The sequence below is a fragment of the Lipotes vexillifer genome, unplaced genomic scaffold (genome assembly GCF_000442215.2).
Source record: "Lipotes vexillifer unplaced genomic scaffold, Lipotes_vexillifer_v1.1 scaffold90, whole genome shotgun sequence".
Taxonomy (NCBI): Eukaryota; Metazoa; Chordata; class Mammalia; order Artiodactyla; family Lipotidae; genus Lipotes; species Lipotes vexillifer.
The window spans coordinates 4,955,390-4,974,043 of record NW_006782310.1 but is presented as its reverse complement, the minus strand read 5'-3'; the positions used below and the strand labels follow the sequence as shown (position 1 = coordinate 4,974,043).

Here is an 18,654-nt window from a genome sequence, read left to right as displayed (position 1 = left end):
GGAAATGCACCCCTGGGCTGCCAGCAGGAGGCCTGCGCTCAGCCTCTTTTTACCCTTACCCAAGACTCTGCACAAATCATATATAATCATAAATATGGCCCCCAGGTGGCTTATAAAGGTCATCGCAGGCCTCTTGTTAAACAGGCAACCTAATCTGAGGTCCCCATATGGATTGAGCTCAAGGGCCGCCCCCAACAAAGTTCATGGGGATTGAGTTCATTCCGGATATACTAAGCCCTGTGCTTGTACAGCTCAGAGATACAGAGAAATAAAAAATTCCAAGCTCTGGACTCAAGATACCTGAAATCTTTTGGAGTGACAAGTCATTTACATAAAACAATTATAATGCCTTGTTTTAATGTTTATTATTTAGGGCCAAAAGTTTGTCCTACCATATGTGTCCTGCAAAGGATGTCCTTCCTCCACCCACAGTGCTGGAAGTCCCTACAAGTGAGCAGAACATCTGATATACCACACCACCTCACAAAGTGCTGCTGATTTGGAGTGGAAGATATTTGGGTATTTGTTTTCTCTCTCTCTTATTCCTTATATTCTGGGATAAATCCTATTTAGTCATGACATACATTTTTATGCTTCAGAGAATAGAAAGAAGAGTAACCCATTCAACTCTTTTTGTATGTTAATATCCTGGGTATCCAAACTTAAACAAGAAAAGTATAATAAAAGAGGGTAACATCTCGGGCCTTCCCTGGTGGCGCAGTGGTTGAGAGTCCGCCTGCCGATGCAGGGGACACGGGTTCGTGCCCTGGTCCGGTAAGATCCCACATGCTGCGGAGCGGCTGGGCCCATGAGCCATGGCTGCTGAGCCTGCGTGTCCGGAGCCTGTGCTCCGCAACGGGAGGGGCCACAACAGTGAGAGGCCCGCGTATCACAAAAAAAAAAAAAAGAGGGTAACATCTCAATTCAAAGAAATGGAAAGATATCCCATGCTCTTGAATTGGAAGAATTAATATTGTTAAAATGGGCATACTACCCAAAGTAATCTAAATATGTAATATGATCCCTATCAAATTACCCATGACATTTTTCACAAAACTAGAAAAAATAATCCTAAAATTTATATGGAACCACAAAAGACCCAGAATTGCCAAAGAAATCCTGAGGAAAAAGAACAAAGCTGGAGGGACTTCCCTTGTGATGCAGTGGTTAGGAATCCCGTTGCCAATGCAGGGGACATGGGTTTGATCCTTGGTCTGGGAAGATGCCACATGCCACAGAGCAACTGAGCCCATGTGTCACAGCTGCTGAGCCTGCACTCTGGAGCCTGCGAGTCACAATTACTGAGCCCACATGCCACAACTACTGAAGCCCGCACACCTAGAGCCCGTGCTCCACAACAAGAGAAGCCACCGCAATGAGAGGCCCACACACTGCAACAAAGAGTAGCCCCTGCTTGCTATGACTAGAGAAAAGCCGGCGCACAGCAACAAAGACCCAACACAGCCAAAAATAAATAAATAAATTAATTAATTAATTAATTATAAAATAAAAGAACAAAGCTGGAGACATAACCCTCCCAGACTTCAGACAATACTACAAAACTACAGTAATCAAAACAGCACAGCATTGACACAAAAACAGACATATGGATCAATGGAACAGAATAAAGAGCCCAGAAATAAACCCACACACCTACGGTCAATTAAACTTCAACAAAGGAGGCAAGAATATACAATGGAGAAAAACAGTCTCTTCAGCAAGTGGTGTTGGGAAAGCTGGACAGCCACATGTAAATCAATGATGTTAGAACACACCTCACACCATACACAAAAATAAACTCAAAATGGCTTAAAGATTTAAGCATAAGACATGACACCATAAAACTCCTAGAAGAGAACATAGGCAAAACATTCTCTGACATAAATCATACCAATGTTTTCATAAATCAGTCTCCCAAGGCAATAGAAATAAAAGCAAAAATAAACAAATGGGACCTAATCAAACTTACAAGCTTTTGCACAGCAAAGGAAACCATAAACAAAATGAAACAACTACCTACAGACTGGGAGAAAATATTTGCAAATGATGTGACCAACAGGGCTTAATTTCCAAAATATACAAAGAGCTCATATAGCTCAATAACAAAAAAGCAAACAACTCAGTCAAAAAAAATGGGCAGAAGGTCTAAATAGACATTTCTCTAGAGAAGACACACAGATCAACAATAGGTGCATGAAAAGATGCTCAACAGCAATTATTTATTAGAGAATTGCAAATCAAAACTACAAAGAGGTACCACATCACACCAGTCAGAATGGCCATCACTAAAAAATCTATAAATAACAAATGCTGGAGAGTGTGTGGAGGAAAGGGAAACCTCCTCCACTGTTGATGGGAATGTAAACTGGTCCAGCCACTATGGAGGTTCCTTAAAAAACTAAAAATAGAATTACCATATGATCCAGCAATCCCACTCCTAGGAATATATCCAGAAAAAACAATAATTCAAAAAGATGCATGCACCCCAACATTCACTGCAGCACTATTTACAATAGCCAAGACATGGAAGCAATCTAAATGTTCATCAACAGATGAGTGGATAAAGAAGATGTGGTATATATATGCAATGGAATATTACTCAGCCCTAAAAAAGAATGATATAATGCTATTTGCAGCAACATGGATGAACCTAGAAATTATAATACTAAGTGAAGTAAGTCAGACAGAGAAAGACAAATATCATACAATATCACTTATGTGTGGAATCTAAATAATGATACAAATGAACTTATTTACAAAACAGAAACAGACTCACAGACATAGAAAACAAACTTATGGTTAAAAGGGGGGATAAATTAGGAGTTTGAGATTAGCAGATACAAACAATTATATATAAAATACATAAACAACAAGGTCCTACTGCATAGCATAGGGAACTATATTCAGTATCTTGTAATAAACTATAATGGAAAAGAATCTGAAAAAGTACATATATATATATATATAGAAATAAAAACTGATTCTCAAGTGCATAATCTGCTTGCTGAAACAAAGCCAAACACTGTTCAAAGGAAAGCAATAAAACCCAGGTATTCAATAATGTAATGTCACAGTATCTAGTATCCAATAAAAAGACACAGACATGCCAAGAAACATGAAAATGTAAGCCATAAACAGAAGAAAATTATGATCACTCACAAATGATGGGGAGAAAGGATTTGCAAGATATATATATATATATATATATATATACATATACATACATACATATATATATATATATATATATATTTATAACTGAATCATTTTGCTTATACCAGAAACTAACAACATTGTAAATCAACTATACTTCAATAAAACAAAATTTTTTTAAAGAAGATAACGTCTCAATCTCACTAATAAGAATAGGTACAAAAATACCAATAAAATATTAGCAAACTAAATCCATCAATGTATCAAAAAATCATTGCCAGATAGTGTTTTTCTTTTCTCCAAGAATGCAAGGATAGTTCAGTACTAGACAATCTACTAATGTTAAGACATCACACTAATAGACTATAGGGGAAAAATATAACCAACAGATGCAGAAAGAGCATTTAGTAAGAACTATTAGTCATGATAAAACTTTTGGCTAAATTAAAAAAAACTACTTTAGCCTGGTAAAACAAATCTATTAAAAATGTACAGTAAATATAACTCTTATTTTTGAAACTTTAGAAGCATTTTATTCAAGTCAGTAATAAAAAAAGGATATTTTCCATCACTGCTCCATGCAATAAGAAAAGAAGAAAAAAGAGGGAGTGAATAAAAATTGAAAAGGAAGATATGAAACTGTCATTATTAGAAGATGATATGCCTATTTATATAGAACATGCGAGAAAATCTTCAGACCAACTAATAAAACTAACAGGAATTCAGAAAAAGTACTGGGTAAAACACTGATATACGAAAGTCAACAGTGTTTCTATACTACAACAGTGTTTCTATACTACAAAAATAACCAGTTAAAACATTTAATAGAAAAAAAAGATAGTGCTCAAAATACTCAAATAAACAATTATATAACAAAAAATGTGCAAAAATTTTCTGGAAAATAGTATTAAAATTATTTTAATAAATTATTATTAAAATTTTGGAGTAAAGAAATCTTCATGGAGAGAGATACTATTTATATATAGAGGACTCAATATTATATGATACAAATTCTCCTGAAATTAATTTATGATATTACAATCAAAATATGATTACAAAATATGTAATTTTGCAATCAAAATCCCAATGAAAATAATAGAGAATGTCAGAATGGATAAAAAGCATGAGCCAACTGTATGCTGGATACAAGAAACTCACTTCAAATATGATATAGGCAGATTAATGTAAAATGGAGCCATAAAGAAAATGAAAGGAAGTCTACACAATGGGAGAAAATATTTGTAAATCTGATCTAAAAAGTGACTTATATTCAAATATATAAAGAATTCTTACAACTCAATAATTTAAAACTAAGTAAGCAAAGAATTTAAATAGATATTTTTCTGAAGAAGATATACACATGGACAATAAACACATAAAAAGATGGTCAATATCATTAGTCATTAGGGAAATGCAAATCAAAACCATGTGAGGTACTGCTACACACCCATTAGGATGACTATTAAAAAAAACAACAACAACAGAAAATAAAGTGTTGGGGAAGATGTGAAGAAATTGGAAACTTCATATGTTGCTGGTGGGAATGTAAAATGGTGATGGAGTCACTCTGGAAATGCTAAACACAGAGTTACCATATGACCCAGCAATTCCACTCCTAGGTATATATCCAACAGAATTGAAAACATATGTCCACACAAAAATTTATACATAAATGTTCACAGCAGCGTTATTCACAATAACCACAAATGGAAACAATCCAAATATCCATCAACTGATGAATGGATAAAAAAAATATGGTATATCTATACAATGGAATATTATTCAACAATATGGATGACCCTTAAAAACATTACACTAAGTGAAAGAAGCCAGTCATATATTGTTTCCATTTATATGAAACATCCAGAATAGGCAACTCCATAGAAACAGATAGTAGATTAGTGGTTGCCAGAAGCCGAGGATAAGGTTGGGAATGGGGAGTGACTGCTAATGTGTATGGGGTTTCTCTTGGAGGGTGATGAAAATGTTCTAAAATTGATTGTGGTGATGGTTGTACAACCTTGTGAATATACCAAACATATCATTGAATGGTACACTTCAAATGAATACATTTTATGGGATGTTACATAAATATCGATAAAGCTAGAAGAAATAAATATAAAGGTGGAAAATGATACACCATACAAACACTAACCAAAAGAGAGCTGAATGGCTATATTCATATCAGACAAAGAATTTCACACTTCACATTTTGAAACAAAGAAAATGACCATGCATAAAGAGCAGCATTACTTAGGGAACAATTCACCAAGGAGACATAATAATACTAAGTGAAGCAAAACCTAAGAGAACTAAGGGAAAAATAGACAAACCCACAATTACAGTTGGGGGCTTCAACACTCTTCTTTCAGTAATCAACAGAACTGGTAGCGAGTACATAAAAATTCAGCAAGTACAGAGAAAAACAGCAATACCATCAACCAACTGGTATAGAACAGACATCTATAGAACACTCCACCCAACAACAGGATACACATTCTTTTCAAGTGTATATGGAACACTCATGGCAATAAATCATATCCTTGGTCATAAACCAAACCTTAACAAATTTTAATTTAAAAATCTATAAAGTATGTTCTCTCTTTTGGAGAGTTTAATGGAATTAAACTGAAAATCAATAGCAGAATGAAAACAGAAATATCTCCAAATATATAGAAATTAACACACTTCTGTAATCCATGGGTCAAAATGAATATAAAGAGAACAAGTATGGACATAAAAAGATGCTTAACATCATTAGCCAGTAGGGAAATGAAAATTAAAATCATGACGAGATAGGAGTTCCCTGGTGGCCTAGTAGTTAGGATTCCAGGCTTTGACTGTTGTGGCCTGGGTTTAATCCCTGGTCAAGGAACTGAGATCCCGCAAGCCACATGGTATGGCCAAAAAAAAAAAAAAAAATCATGATGAGATGCCATTACACACTTATTAAAATAAATAAAACAAAAAATACTGACAATACCAAAAGCTGACAGAATGTGGAACAACTGGAACTCTCATACATTGCTGGTGGGAATGAAAAACGATACGGTCATTCTAGAAAATGGTTTGGCAGTTTCTTTTAAAGGTAAACATATCCTTACCATATGACTCAGCAATCAACGCCTAGTATTTATTCTAGAGAAATGAAAACTTGTGATCAACCAAAAACCTGCACATCAATGTTTAGAGCAGCTCTATTCATAATTGCTCAAAACTGGAAACAATCCAAATGTCCTTTAACAGATGAACGGATGAACACACCCTAGTATATCCGTACAATGGAATACTACACAACAATAAAAAAAAGAATAAACTACCGATTCATGCAGTAACTTAGATGGGACTTAAAGGCATCATGCCAAGTGAAAGAAGCCAATGTCAGAAGGTCACATATTGTACATTCTATTTATATAACATTCTCAAAAAAATAAAACTATAGTGATAGAGAACAGATCTCTGATTGCCAGGTGTTAAGGGTGGGGAGAAGAGAGACTATAATGGGGTAGCATGAGGGAGTTTTCTGGGGTGATGGAACTGTTTTGTACCTTGATGATGGGAGTGACTACACAAATCCGTGCATGTGTTAAAATTCATAGAGGGAACAAAAGGCCAAGAATAGCCAAGACAATCTGGAAGCATGAGGTAGAAGGACATGCCCTACCAGATATCAAAATTCATTCTATAGTTTTTAACATTGGCTTATTGGTTCAAGAAAAAATAAACCACTGGAACAGAATAGAACACCTACAGCCAAGAAACATAATCATTGAATATATGGAAATGGGATATATCACAAAAGTACAGCTATAAGTTAGGAGGGAAATTGGAATATTCTATAAATGGTAGGTGGGGTGTGGAAGGAGAAGGAATGAGACCAAGAAGTACATAGGGAATTTCAGCTATATCTGTAATGTTTTTAAGTCTTTAAAGAAGGAGGAGGAGGAAGAGGTAGCAGAGAAGGGAGGAAGGAGGAAAGAGAAGTGGGAAGGAGTAGGGAGAGGAGGAGGAGAAATTGAAGCAAATGTGGCCAAATGTGAAGGTTTGTTAAAACTCGATGCTGTAAGTACGTATTGTAGTATTCTCTATACTTGTGTTGTCCAACACTGTAGCCACTAGCCACATTTGGTAATTTAAATTAATTAGAATCACATAAAATTAACAAGTAGTTCCAGTGTCCTGCTAGTCACATTTCATGCACTCAGTAGCCACATGTGATTGGTGGCTACCAAACTGGACAAGGTAGATGTTGAACATTTCCATCATCACATAAGGGTCCACTGGACAGAGCTGGCCTATGAATTTATGTGTTAGTTCATAATAAAAATCCACAAGGGGGAATTTCCTGGCAGTCCAGTGGTTAGGACTCCACGCTTTCACCGCTGAGGACCCAGGTTCGATCCTGGTCTGGGAGCTAAGACCCCGCAAGCCATGCCGCCAAAAAAAAAAAAATCCACAAGGAAGAATCAAAGCTTGCAGAACATATGATGAGTGAAGGAATTAAAAGGAATGTAAGTAAAAGGACAACATATAATTTCAATATCTATATCTCTTTACTTTCTGATTGGACCGTCAGATCTTTACCTCTTCCCAAAAATCTGCCCCCAAAGAAATTCCAAAAACACAAAAGGAACAAACTTTCCGTTGTCTCTTCTAGACATCATTTCACTTCCTTTTGGATTATTTTAATATTTGGTAAAGGAAAAGCCATGACTTTACTTTCCTACAAGAAAAAAAGCTACTCTTGAGAGCTGCTTTGTAAAACTGAACCCAGTTTTCAGACCTTGGGCTTTGATGACCATGATCCTTCGCTGCAGGTCAATGAAAGGCTGGATCAGGCAGAGCCGGGGTTCCTGCTTCTGACTCAGGCAAACACCGTTGTGATTCACAACCATCCAGCTCCGGTCGTACAGCAGCCCTTGATTTCCTAGAGGCCACCTGGTCACCTAAACAAAAAGGTCAATGTATTTTAAGCCAGGGCTCCTCAAAACTCATCTTCGCATGTATTGCACAGCGGCTGTACAAAAGCAGAGGACTTCAGAAATTCAGCACAGACTCCTGAAGGAAAAAAGGGATGAAGAGAAGGAAGTAAAACAAAGAAGACAATGCAAAGGAGACTTTGGGATTGAGATACCTTCCATTCACCCTCCAGATCCAGTTTGCACGCTTCTCCACTTCAACCTGCTTTTTAAGTAGGTAATCTGTGTGCACAGTACAACATTCTGGGAGCACAAGAGTGTGCTTGAAAAGTAGGTCTCCGCCCCAGCCTGTGTCCCACTCCCCTCCCCACAGGCCTCCACTGCACCTGCTTTCTGTGTGTCCTTCCACAGTGGTGGAGGCCTGAACAGGCATATATCCTTGTACTACAGACTTATTGCACAAATTGTGGCTACACTGGAATGGTCCCTGAGTTGATCCACTTGAAGTGTGTAAGTTTTCCTCAATTCTTCATATTTCTACAAAATTAAAATACAAATTATGCCCAGTGCCCAGATCTTGCATTTAATACCATTCTCCAATAAAAAGAACCAGGACTCTTTGGAGAAATGGTTTATTCTAGGGCTGGGTCAGGGAATATACAAGATGAGCCAGGAGCACCCTGTAGTGCTAGAAAAGTAAGGAAGTGCTCAAAAAACAAACTGATGGAGGTATGTCAAAGGGATGCAGGAGTCAACTGAAAGCATGCCCAATGGCCAAAACTGGAAAATATTGAATAGTAATAATAATAATAATGTAGTACTGAATTATAATCCAAAGTATAAAATAAATACCCATGAGTCCAAATAAAGAAATAGAAAAAGTCAAATCCCTCATACAGAAGAATCCCAAATAATTGATGTAGGTGTTGCCTCCTCAAGAAGGTGGAGCATAACTCCCTATAACTCCCTACCCCTTAAGTGTGGGCTACACTTAGTGACTTGCTTCCAAAGAGAACAGTATGGGAACAGAGTGGAGAGGAAATTTTACAGTGAAGAAAGCTGGCAAATACCGGGTGCTCCAGGTTCATGTCAATAGTGGTAAGTCATGCTGACAGTACCCTAATATGATATGATGAGAATAGCCCTTTATTTCTGTGGTCCTACTTCCAAAACAAACCATAACCCCAGTCTAATCCTCAGAAAGACATCAGACAAACCCAAAATGATGGATATTCTTTTTTTTTTTTATTCTGTACGCGGGCCTCTCACTGCTGTGGCCTCTCCCGTTGCGGAGCACAGGCTCTGGACGTGGCAGGCCCAGCAGCCATGGCTCACGGGCCCAGCCGCTCCACAGCGTGTGGGATCTCCCCGGACTGGGGCACGAACTCACGTCTCCCGCATCGGCAGGCGGACTCTCAACCACTGCGCCACCAGGGAGGCCCTACTGATGGATATTCTAAAAAATACCTGACGGATACTCCTCAAAACTATCAAGGTTATAAAAACAAGGGAAGTCTGAGAGACTGGTACAGCCCAGAGGAGCCTAGGGAGACACAAGAACTAAATGTCATATGGTGTCCTGGATGGGATCTGGAACAGAGAAAGAACATTAGGGGGAAACTAATGAAATTTCAATAACATGGGACCAGGTCTTTGCAGGAGTTTTGTCCACAAGTTACACAAGTTGCTTACAGCACGGCAGGTGCAGTAGTTCCACCCATGAGGGCTCTTCTGGAGCCAGCTGTCTGTTAAAGAAGGGTGTAGGTCAAGCAATGCTTTTGAAATAGTATTACGATTAAGAGACCAACATTTGCACACTACTGGGAATCAATTTCATCCCGTCATTTTCCTCTGAGCACCCAAATCAACTTCTCAAAGGAATCTGAAAACTTCAATTGGGGGTAATGAAGAAAGGAAAGCAATTTTTAACCTAGGGGCACTTTGGGGAGGGTTCTGCTGGGAGGGACCTGAGGGAAGACTGAGGCATCAGAGAAAGTGAAGGAGAGGAGCTGCGGGCCCCAGCGGGGAGGGCGCAGAACTCAAGAATAAACAGTGTCAAGGCAAACCGAACCTCAAGCAAGGTAAGCCCTGTATCCAAGACGCAGAAATGTGGTGCAGTGGGCTGGGAGTGGGGAGGGTACTTTGAGGACTGACAAACCTGGGCTTAAATCTCACGTCAGCTAGTTATTAGCTTTGGACAACTAACCTTCCTGAGCCTCGGCTTTGTCATGTGTAAAATGGACGTTATTATCATTTCTCATAGGACTGAGTGAACACTAAAACAAAATATAAAATGTAAAGCAACTGAAATATATCAGATGATCCACAGATGTTAATCCCTTTACCTCTGCCCTTCACTTGTCTTGTGCATCAGACCTCTCCCCATAGACTGTGGCTGCTTCTGCTAGTACAGCACTCAAGTTCACCAATACTATAGTCTATATAATTGTAGCTAGGCCCAGAAACCACCATTAAATCATTATTTCTATAGGAGAACATGTTTTGAATTACAAATAACTTTTCAGAAGACAGTCTATTATTGGGAGGCATTTCTCCATGGATTTTCTCATTTCTGCATGCCTGTTTCAACAAGCAGAAGCACTAACTGCCCTTTTGTTCCAGACTACCTTTTCAAGGATGGTTGTATAGTGAACAGCTCTACAACCCACTGGAGCAGAGGGCAGGTTTGTCCACAGTCCAATATTATAAAGGTAATGGCTTCTCCCTGATCGAAGACTACACAGGTTGGCTGGCATCCTATTATGAAAGAGTCAGGTTTCCTGAGTTAGAGGTTCCTGAACATGAGCACAGCATCCACCTGGGCCCCTCTGGACCCTGTCTTGGGACATGGCGGGGACAAAGAGAAGCAACACACCATGAAGCTCATGCTGCGTGCTGGGTTGTGAGTAAGTCCTTTATCTCTGACCCAGGAATCTCATGTCTTCTGTCAGCATCCATGAAACTGTGGCAGGCTGTTTCTCAGACCCTTCACGGTTCTTCACACCCGTCTGCTGGAACATGTCTATCATTTACTGGCTTCCTCCCTCCTCCTTCTTTGTCTGGGCCAAGTTTTCAGCCAGTGTGTCTGCGTTGGCATGTGAGGGGTGAGCTTTCAGCTGGTGCAGCTGGGCTTTGGGTTACGGAAGGAGTTGGGCAAATAAGTATTCATTGAGGACAGTGGGAGCCAGGGTTCTCACAGGATTTACAAGTGCAGAAAGGGGGACGGCTAAATAAACATTGTGGTGTTGGGTTGGAATTGGAGGTACTAGTACGAAATCATGGCCTGTGGATAGATGATGGAGATGGATGGATAGATGATAGATACATAGGTACAGAGATACGTGTGTGTGTGTCATAAAGTGTTTCCCTTCTGAGATACTTCAAACCCTGAGAGAAGGAACCATTTCCATTTTGCTCATCACTGCACAGCAAGTGCAGGCCCAGGGCCCAGCAGGTAGCAGGTGTTCAGTGTATAGTTCCTGAAAGAGCAGATGGATAGAAGACCTTTAGCAAAAAAGGAAACCTACTGAGTTTCAGTGTCCTTGTCTGTAAAATGGAACACTAATTCCTGCTACGCTATCTGTGCAATGTGGCTCTTCTTTGGGACATGACTCATCTGTGAAAATAGAGTCCTGTTACTCCTCACCTGCCTCCATTCAGGAGTGGAGGTGAACTCGCTTATTTATGGTCTCAGATTGGAGGACAGGCTCCTGTGTGAGCAGCCCGAAATGCAGGTGACAAACAGCCTTGACCATGGTATGTCCGACCAGGAGCCAGGGAGCCTGTCATCCCAGAGGCTCATGAGGCTGGGAACTTTCTATGAGGCTGTCTTTCTATGATCTATGTGTGTCCCTGGGACTTGGTCTCTAGCTCCCAGCTCCGGTGACTACCAGGCCAGCATGTTTACTGACATTATGTAGTCCACCTCCACGGGGAGAGCTGAGTGGAACAGACGCATGAGAGCAGGGACCCAGGGAGTCAGCAGACCTGGATTCAAATCCTTGCTCTATCATTTATTAGGGGGTCAGGACCTGGGCAAAGTGCTTAACCTCAGTAGCCCCCAGGCTCCATATCTATAAAATGGGGATGATATTACCCAGCACCTCATAATATTGTTTTGAGGATCAAATGAAACAAAGCACGTACGATGCTTCAGCAGGGAGCCAGCACACACACAGTCAGTGAAAGTTACATCCTTAACTATCAACAGTAACTAGGTGGTCACACCCAGAAACAGGATCCTCTCAGGGGTCCCCATAAGCAGAGCCATGGTCAAAAGTCAGCCCAAACCAAGAAAGGCAGAATGAGAGTGGCTACAATGATTTTGATTTTCTGTATGCTTTCCTTCACTTCCTGAACTTTTTTCTTTGCTTTATCAAACAACATTATAAAGTAAACAAAAAAGAAGCAATCTCTTTAGCTGCCACTAAAACCCTTACCTCAAATGCAGCACAGGATTTGATTGGGTAGAGGAAAAGGTTGGTGACGATGTGTGACCCAAGGCCCCCATCCAGGATGCCTGCAGCTTTCTCTGAAGGGGTCTGCTGGGTTCTGGTGGTCTCCAGCAGAGGTGGGCGCAAACTCACAGCATCCACAGTGGTGGGTGAGTTGTCCCAAACCCTGGAGTCTGGGGAAGCATCTTCCTGAGGTGAGGGACTACGTCTGGCCCTGGTGGCAGGCACGGCTTTCTGAGCCTCACTCTCTGCTGGCAGGGCTCCAGCCTCCCCAGGCGTGGCCAGAGGGAGAGGCTGGCCATGAGACGGGCGCAGTCGGGTTGCTATGATGAACTTGAGAAAGGCCTGGGCATCCTCAAGCGTAGACATGTATCCAAACGAAATCCTCACAGATCCCGTCGGCTGCCCATCTATGAGGTCCACATCGTCACCGCAGACATGACCAGCCTAGAATAAAGAAATAAGTCATCCAGAGTGACCCATTCCTCATGGATAAAGTGGAAACCATTTTGTAAAACAAGTTTTGTTAATTTTATAATATAAACTTAACCCAGGAAAAAAGAACTGCAACACTAATAGGAGCCCTGTGCCTGAGGCATAGTTCCAGAAGCACAGGGACTCACTCTCTGGATGTCACTCTTTGCTCAACTGTGAATTGGGATCTATACCAATCTCAGGGGGCCACTAAAAAGTCTAAAAGATACAACATTGTAAATCAACTATACTTCAATAAAAATAAATAAAATTGTTTTTTTAAGTTTAAAAGAAATCATTCATGGAAAGCATTTACCAGAAACACGCACACAGTGCTCACCCACAGAGGTATCAAAAGACAGACCAAAGTTTCAGAAGCACAGATGGGTCAGCTCCTTGGTCTACCTAGGGCTTAAGTGAGAGGACCACCTGCTGGCCATGCCTTTTAGCCTCTCTCAGAACCAAAGGGAGGTCTGCATCCCTGACAGCTGCCCTTTGACAAGAGGGCAAGACAGAGGTGCTACCTCTATGAATAACCGGCCCAAGGCCAGGATGAAGGCCAAAGGCAGCATGAGTGCCTGGTCGGGAGGTGGTGAAAGAAAGGCAAGACGTCTCCAAGCCTCTCCAAGCCTGGCAGCCTGGTGTTGGTCGCTGCTCCAGCTGCCTACCTCCCCCAGAGCTGAACCCAAGTCAGTCACCCAAGGAGATGAGGCCACGGCATTCCATAGAATCAATATTACATCTGGAACTGCATTCGTTTGTGTTCTAAGACTCCTTCTCTCTCTTTCTATTTATTTTATTTTATTATTATTATTTTTTAACCGCACCATGTGGCGTGAGGGATCTTAGTTTCCTGACCAGGCATCAAACCCACGCTCCGTGCAGTGGAAGCACCGAGTCTTAACCACTGGACCGCCAGGGAATTCCCCCTTCTCTCTCTTTTTTTTTTTTTTTTTTTAATTTTTTTTTTTTTTTTTTTTTTTTTTTTTGGCTGCGCCAGGTCTTAGTTGTGGCACGCAGGATCTTCAGTTGAGGCGCGTGGGCTTCTCTCTAGTTGTGGCGTGTGGGTTTTCTCTCTCTAGTTGTTGTGCGTGGGCTCCAGAGAGCGTGGACTCTGTAGTTTGCAGCACATGGGCTCTAGTTGAGGTGCGCGAGCTCAGTAGTTGTGGCGTGCGGGCTTAGTTGCCCCGCAGTGTGTGGGATCTTAGTTTCCTGACCAGGGATCGAACCTGCGTCCCCTGCATTGTAAGGTGGATTCTTTACCACTGGACCACCAGGGAAGTCCCCCCCTCCTTTTTAAATAAAACATTGTTCACAGTTGGTTGGGATTTAATATATTCAATATTTAGTGGCAACGCAAAGAAACTTAAGTTAGAAACTATTCTGATATAAATAAGGGCTCTTTGCCACTCAAACCATTCTTATGAAATGGTTCAAAACAGGCTGTACCTTGAAGTGACAAACCTCAGCCCAGAGGAGCGGCAGGAAGAGAGGGGACCTGAGAAATGCAGAATGCCCCATAGAAGAGTTCCTCTCCTCACCCAACCCAGACATGAGCTACCTCCTGCTTGGAGATTTCACTCTGGCAGGACTGAACTAGCTAAGGGCCCTCTGCATGTACGAGCACATTTTCACATTTGCTTGCACCCTGTTAAAAGCCCTCTTCTGGAAAAAAAAAAAAAAAAAAAAAAACCCTCTTCTGCTTCTAAATGTTTGCCCTCAAACTAAAAAATGACTGCCAGAGACATAGTATCTTGAAGTGTTTTCTATTTTTGTTGACCCTTTTTCTTTACACATTCACAGGGTGGGCTCAGAGAAATGAGCTCGCAGATCCAGCCCCGACCCCAGACATAAGACGAGCCTCTAATGAAGTTAGAGGCATCGCCATTGGGGTTTGCTGGCCAGCGTTTGGACCACACGGTCCAGTACCAACCTGAAGATGCTTCTTGACCATCTCATCACTTATCCCCAGGTGCCTCTGGCAGGCCCCAGTGTTACAGAGGCAGCCGGTTCGCACGTGGATGTTGTGAAGACTGGCCATTTTATCCACCTGCGGGTTTAATATATGACATGGAACCAGTGTTAGAAGTGTCCAGTTTTACTCTGATTGCCTGGGAAGGAGTTTCAGATCCACACTTGGACCTCTCTTTCTTAACAGTAAAATGAAAATATGAGCTTGGAATTTTGCTCTAAAGTGCCATGATCTATTGATCTATGGTCGGTTTACTAAATACATTTTATAAAATGTTACTGATAATTAAATCTTATCCAGTTGGGTTATAAACATATGCCTGAGAAAAGTGAAAGATATCAAATTCACACCAAACTCCAAGTTAAGAGCTCACATGTAAAACAAACAATCTGATTTGTTAAATGAGCGGACATTTTTCCAAAGAAGACACCCAAATGCCCAACAGGTACATGAAAAGGTACTCAACATCACTAATTGTTAGGAAAATGTAAATCAAAACCACAATGACATCAGCTCTCAAATATCTAATAGCGAGCATCTAATATCACACCTGTTAGAACAGCTATAATCAGAAAGACAACACATAACAGGAGGTGGAGAGAATGTGGAGAAAAGGGAATCCTCGTGCACTGCTGGTGGGAATGTAAACTGGTGAGGAACTATGGAAAACAGTATGGAGGTTCCTTAAAAATTTTAAAATAGAACGAATTGCTGGAACTTTGATCCAGCAATTCTACCTCTGGGTATTTATCTGAAGGAAATGAAATCACTGTCTTGAAAAGATATCTGCACCCCCATGTTCATTACAGTATTTGCACTAGCCAAGACATGGAAACAACTTAAGTATCCATCAAAGGATGAATGGATAAAAAATATGTGATTTATAAGTATTATTATTCAGCTATGAAAAAAGGAAACCCTGCCATCTGTGACAACATTGTTGGACCTTGAGGGCATTATGCTAAGTCATAATGAAATATGCTAAGTCATAATGAAAACTGCTAAGAAATGAGTCAGACAAAGACAAATACTATATGATCTCACCTACATGTGGAATCAAATCAAAATTCATAGATACTGCGAGCAGATTGGTGACTGCCAGAGGCAAGGGATGGGGGTCGTGAAGGTGGTCAAAAGATACAAACTTCTAGTTCTAAGATAATTAAGTCCTAGGGATGTACTGTACAGCATGGTGACTATAGTTAACAACACTGCATTGCACATGTAAAAGCTGCTAAGAGAGTAAGTCCTGAAAGTTGTCATCACAAGAAAAAAAATTTGTAACTATGTGTGGCGATGGGTGTTAACTAAAGCTGTAGTAAATCATTTCCCAATATACATATATATCAAATCACTGCACTGTACACCTAAAACTAATACAATGTTATACATCAGTTATATCTCAATTGTTAAAATTTTTTTTTAGTAAATTAATCTTTGAAAAAAGAGCCCACATGTTTCAAGGGAGATTCACAAAAATAAAATCTGAGGGCGGCTGGGACGTGGGGCAGCTCCTTGGCATCCTTTGCTTCCAGGTAGATTCCCAGAGCAGGACTTAGCAGAGCTACCAGTCAGAGCAGCTCTGCCTCAGCTCCCAGCCCAGGCTGCAAACATTACTGTGTTGACACTGTGTGTTATTGATTTGCTTTCATAATGTCTCAGACTTTGGGTTGAATCACAGAACTAACTGCTACTCAATCCAGAAGTTCCAAGGCTCTTTCCCGTCCCCTGGAAGCTAGACAGGTGATTCGCAGTCACAAGGCTCAAAGGTGAGCTGGCACGAGGGATGTTTATCCCAGCTCTTCTGTTTGTGGGTCCAGGGCTCCATTCCCACAAGGGCCTGGGGGCCCAGTGAGGGTCCTCAGCCCTGGTGACTCAGGTTAAACTTGGGGGAGTGCCCTAAATGCATTCAAGGAAACAAACACATCTTGCCCAGTCAGAGAAGCCTTTGAAACTTTTCTCCCTGGGAAGTACAGGTGGGGGACACAGACACAGGTCACCACGTGGTCAGCCTGGCCTCCCCGCTAGGCAAGCGCAGAGGTGTTACCTCCCACACACCCTTATGGGGACCACACTGTCTTCCCTTCAGCCATCTCCCCTGGACGGTCAGAGTGAAAAGAAGCCACCTCTGCTGGTGAAATCCAGGAGTTCCCTGCTCTCTGAGGTGAGACCTGGCGGCACCACTGGGTCTGGCCTACTCCACCTCCAGGATCAGGTGGTCTCCATTCAAGGGGCAGCCCCTAGGAAAGCCCCTCACTCCCTGACCCCAAGTCCCGCCAAGCTGAATGAGAAGTCTCCCCCACCCACTCCGTATCCACTATTCCAGCTACCACAGCCACAAAACAAGCCACCCAAACTTAGCGGCCTAAAACAATAACCATTTTATTGTGCTCACGGCTACAGGGAGGTCAGGAATTCAGAAAGGCCCCAGAGGAGATGGCTTGTCGGAGCTGGGAAGACTAGAAGGCTGGGAGCGACGTGACGTCTGGGGTTGGAATCATCTGGAGACTCAGCTTCTCATGTATGCGTCTGGCCTCCAAGCCAGAAGGGCTCAAAGCAGACAGTCACCATCATGCCTGCTTTTGGCTTCCTCACAGCATGGCCGCTCAGTGTAAAACTCCTTACACAGTAACTCGAGGCTCCAAAAGTGAATGCCCCAGGGAGCAATGCTGATGCTGCGTGGCCTTTTCTGACCCAGCCTCCAAAGCCAAGCAGTGTCACCTTCTGTAGCATTTTGTTGGTTATGAGTGAGTCACAGACCTGCCAAGATTCTAAGAGGAAGAAACAGGGACCCCACCTAGAAGAGCATGTGGGTGGAAGAGGCTGTTTTGGCCACGCTTACCCTTCATACTAATTTCTCATCACAACTGCATCTCCTCTCTTTGGAATCCCACACAGGCTCGGCCAGTGCCCAGCCATGTGAAGGAGTTGGCTGCTGGGGCAGGATGAGTGCTGCATCCAGGGAGGGTGAGAAACCGGCCTGACCACAGTGCAATAGAGCACTTGCTTCATACCAGCTCAGTGCCAAGGGGCTGTGTATTGTAACTCATTTAATCCTCGTGACAACCTATCAGCAGGGAAGATTGTTACCCCCATTTCACGGAGACTTGGGGAGCTTACATTAACTCACCCAAGCTCCCAGAGCCAGCAAGAGGCAGTCCAAATCTGAACCCACCCTCTTAACCACTGGGTAGACTGACTTCCAACAGAGGGGAGAATGAAATTCGGAGACCTGGATGTCAAAAACAAGAACCCCAAATCTTCTCACAGAAGGCTCAATTCTTTCACGCATCCCTTGAAAAAGAGACAGCCAGACCCAGCCATGATGCCATCTGATCTTTCCGAAGGCCCCCCAAATCCCTGTGGAATTCCCTTATGTGAAGGAGCCCAGGAAAACCCAAGATTCTCCCAGGCTGGCACAGCTGGCCATGCCTCAGCCTTGGCCTCCACTCATGGGATGAGCTTCCCCTACAAAGGCACAGAGGGAGAGACTCATCCTGTGTGATGCCTTGGAGAACGAAGGTCCTGGTGAAGTCAGCCAGGCACCCAGATAGGCTCCCTGAGGGGGAGGGGAAGTCTTCCTCTTGAGGCTTCTCTGGGCAAACGGTGGGGGGGGGGGGTCTTTCACCACCGCTTGGGCCAAGCAGAACCCTGTGGGCCCCCCCCCCACCGCCAAGTACAA

At 42.0% G+C, this 18,654-nt stretch overlaps 1 protein-coding gene across 1 annotated transcript in view; it reads right to left on the bottom strand.

Annotated features, from left to right (window-relative positions):
• Window positions 1-18,654, bottom strand: part of MOCOS (molybdenum cofactor sulfurase) — a 58,057-nt gene that overhangs the window by 20,122 nt on the left and 19,281 nt on the right. The window contains exons 7-9 of the mRNA XM_007455215.1: window positions 14,934-15,050; window positions 12,512-12,973; window positions 7,937-8,099 (exon numbers count right to left, since the gene is read on the bottom strand). Of these exons, the coding sequence (XP_007455277.1) occupies window positions 7,937-8,099; window positions 12,512-12,973; window positions 14,934-15,050 (742 nt within the window). The remainder of the gene's footprint in view (window positions 1-7,936; window positions 8,100-12,511; window positions 12,974-14,933; window positions 15,051-18,654) is intronic.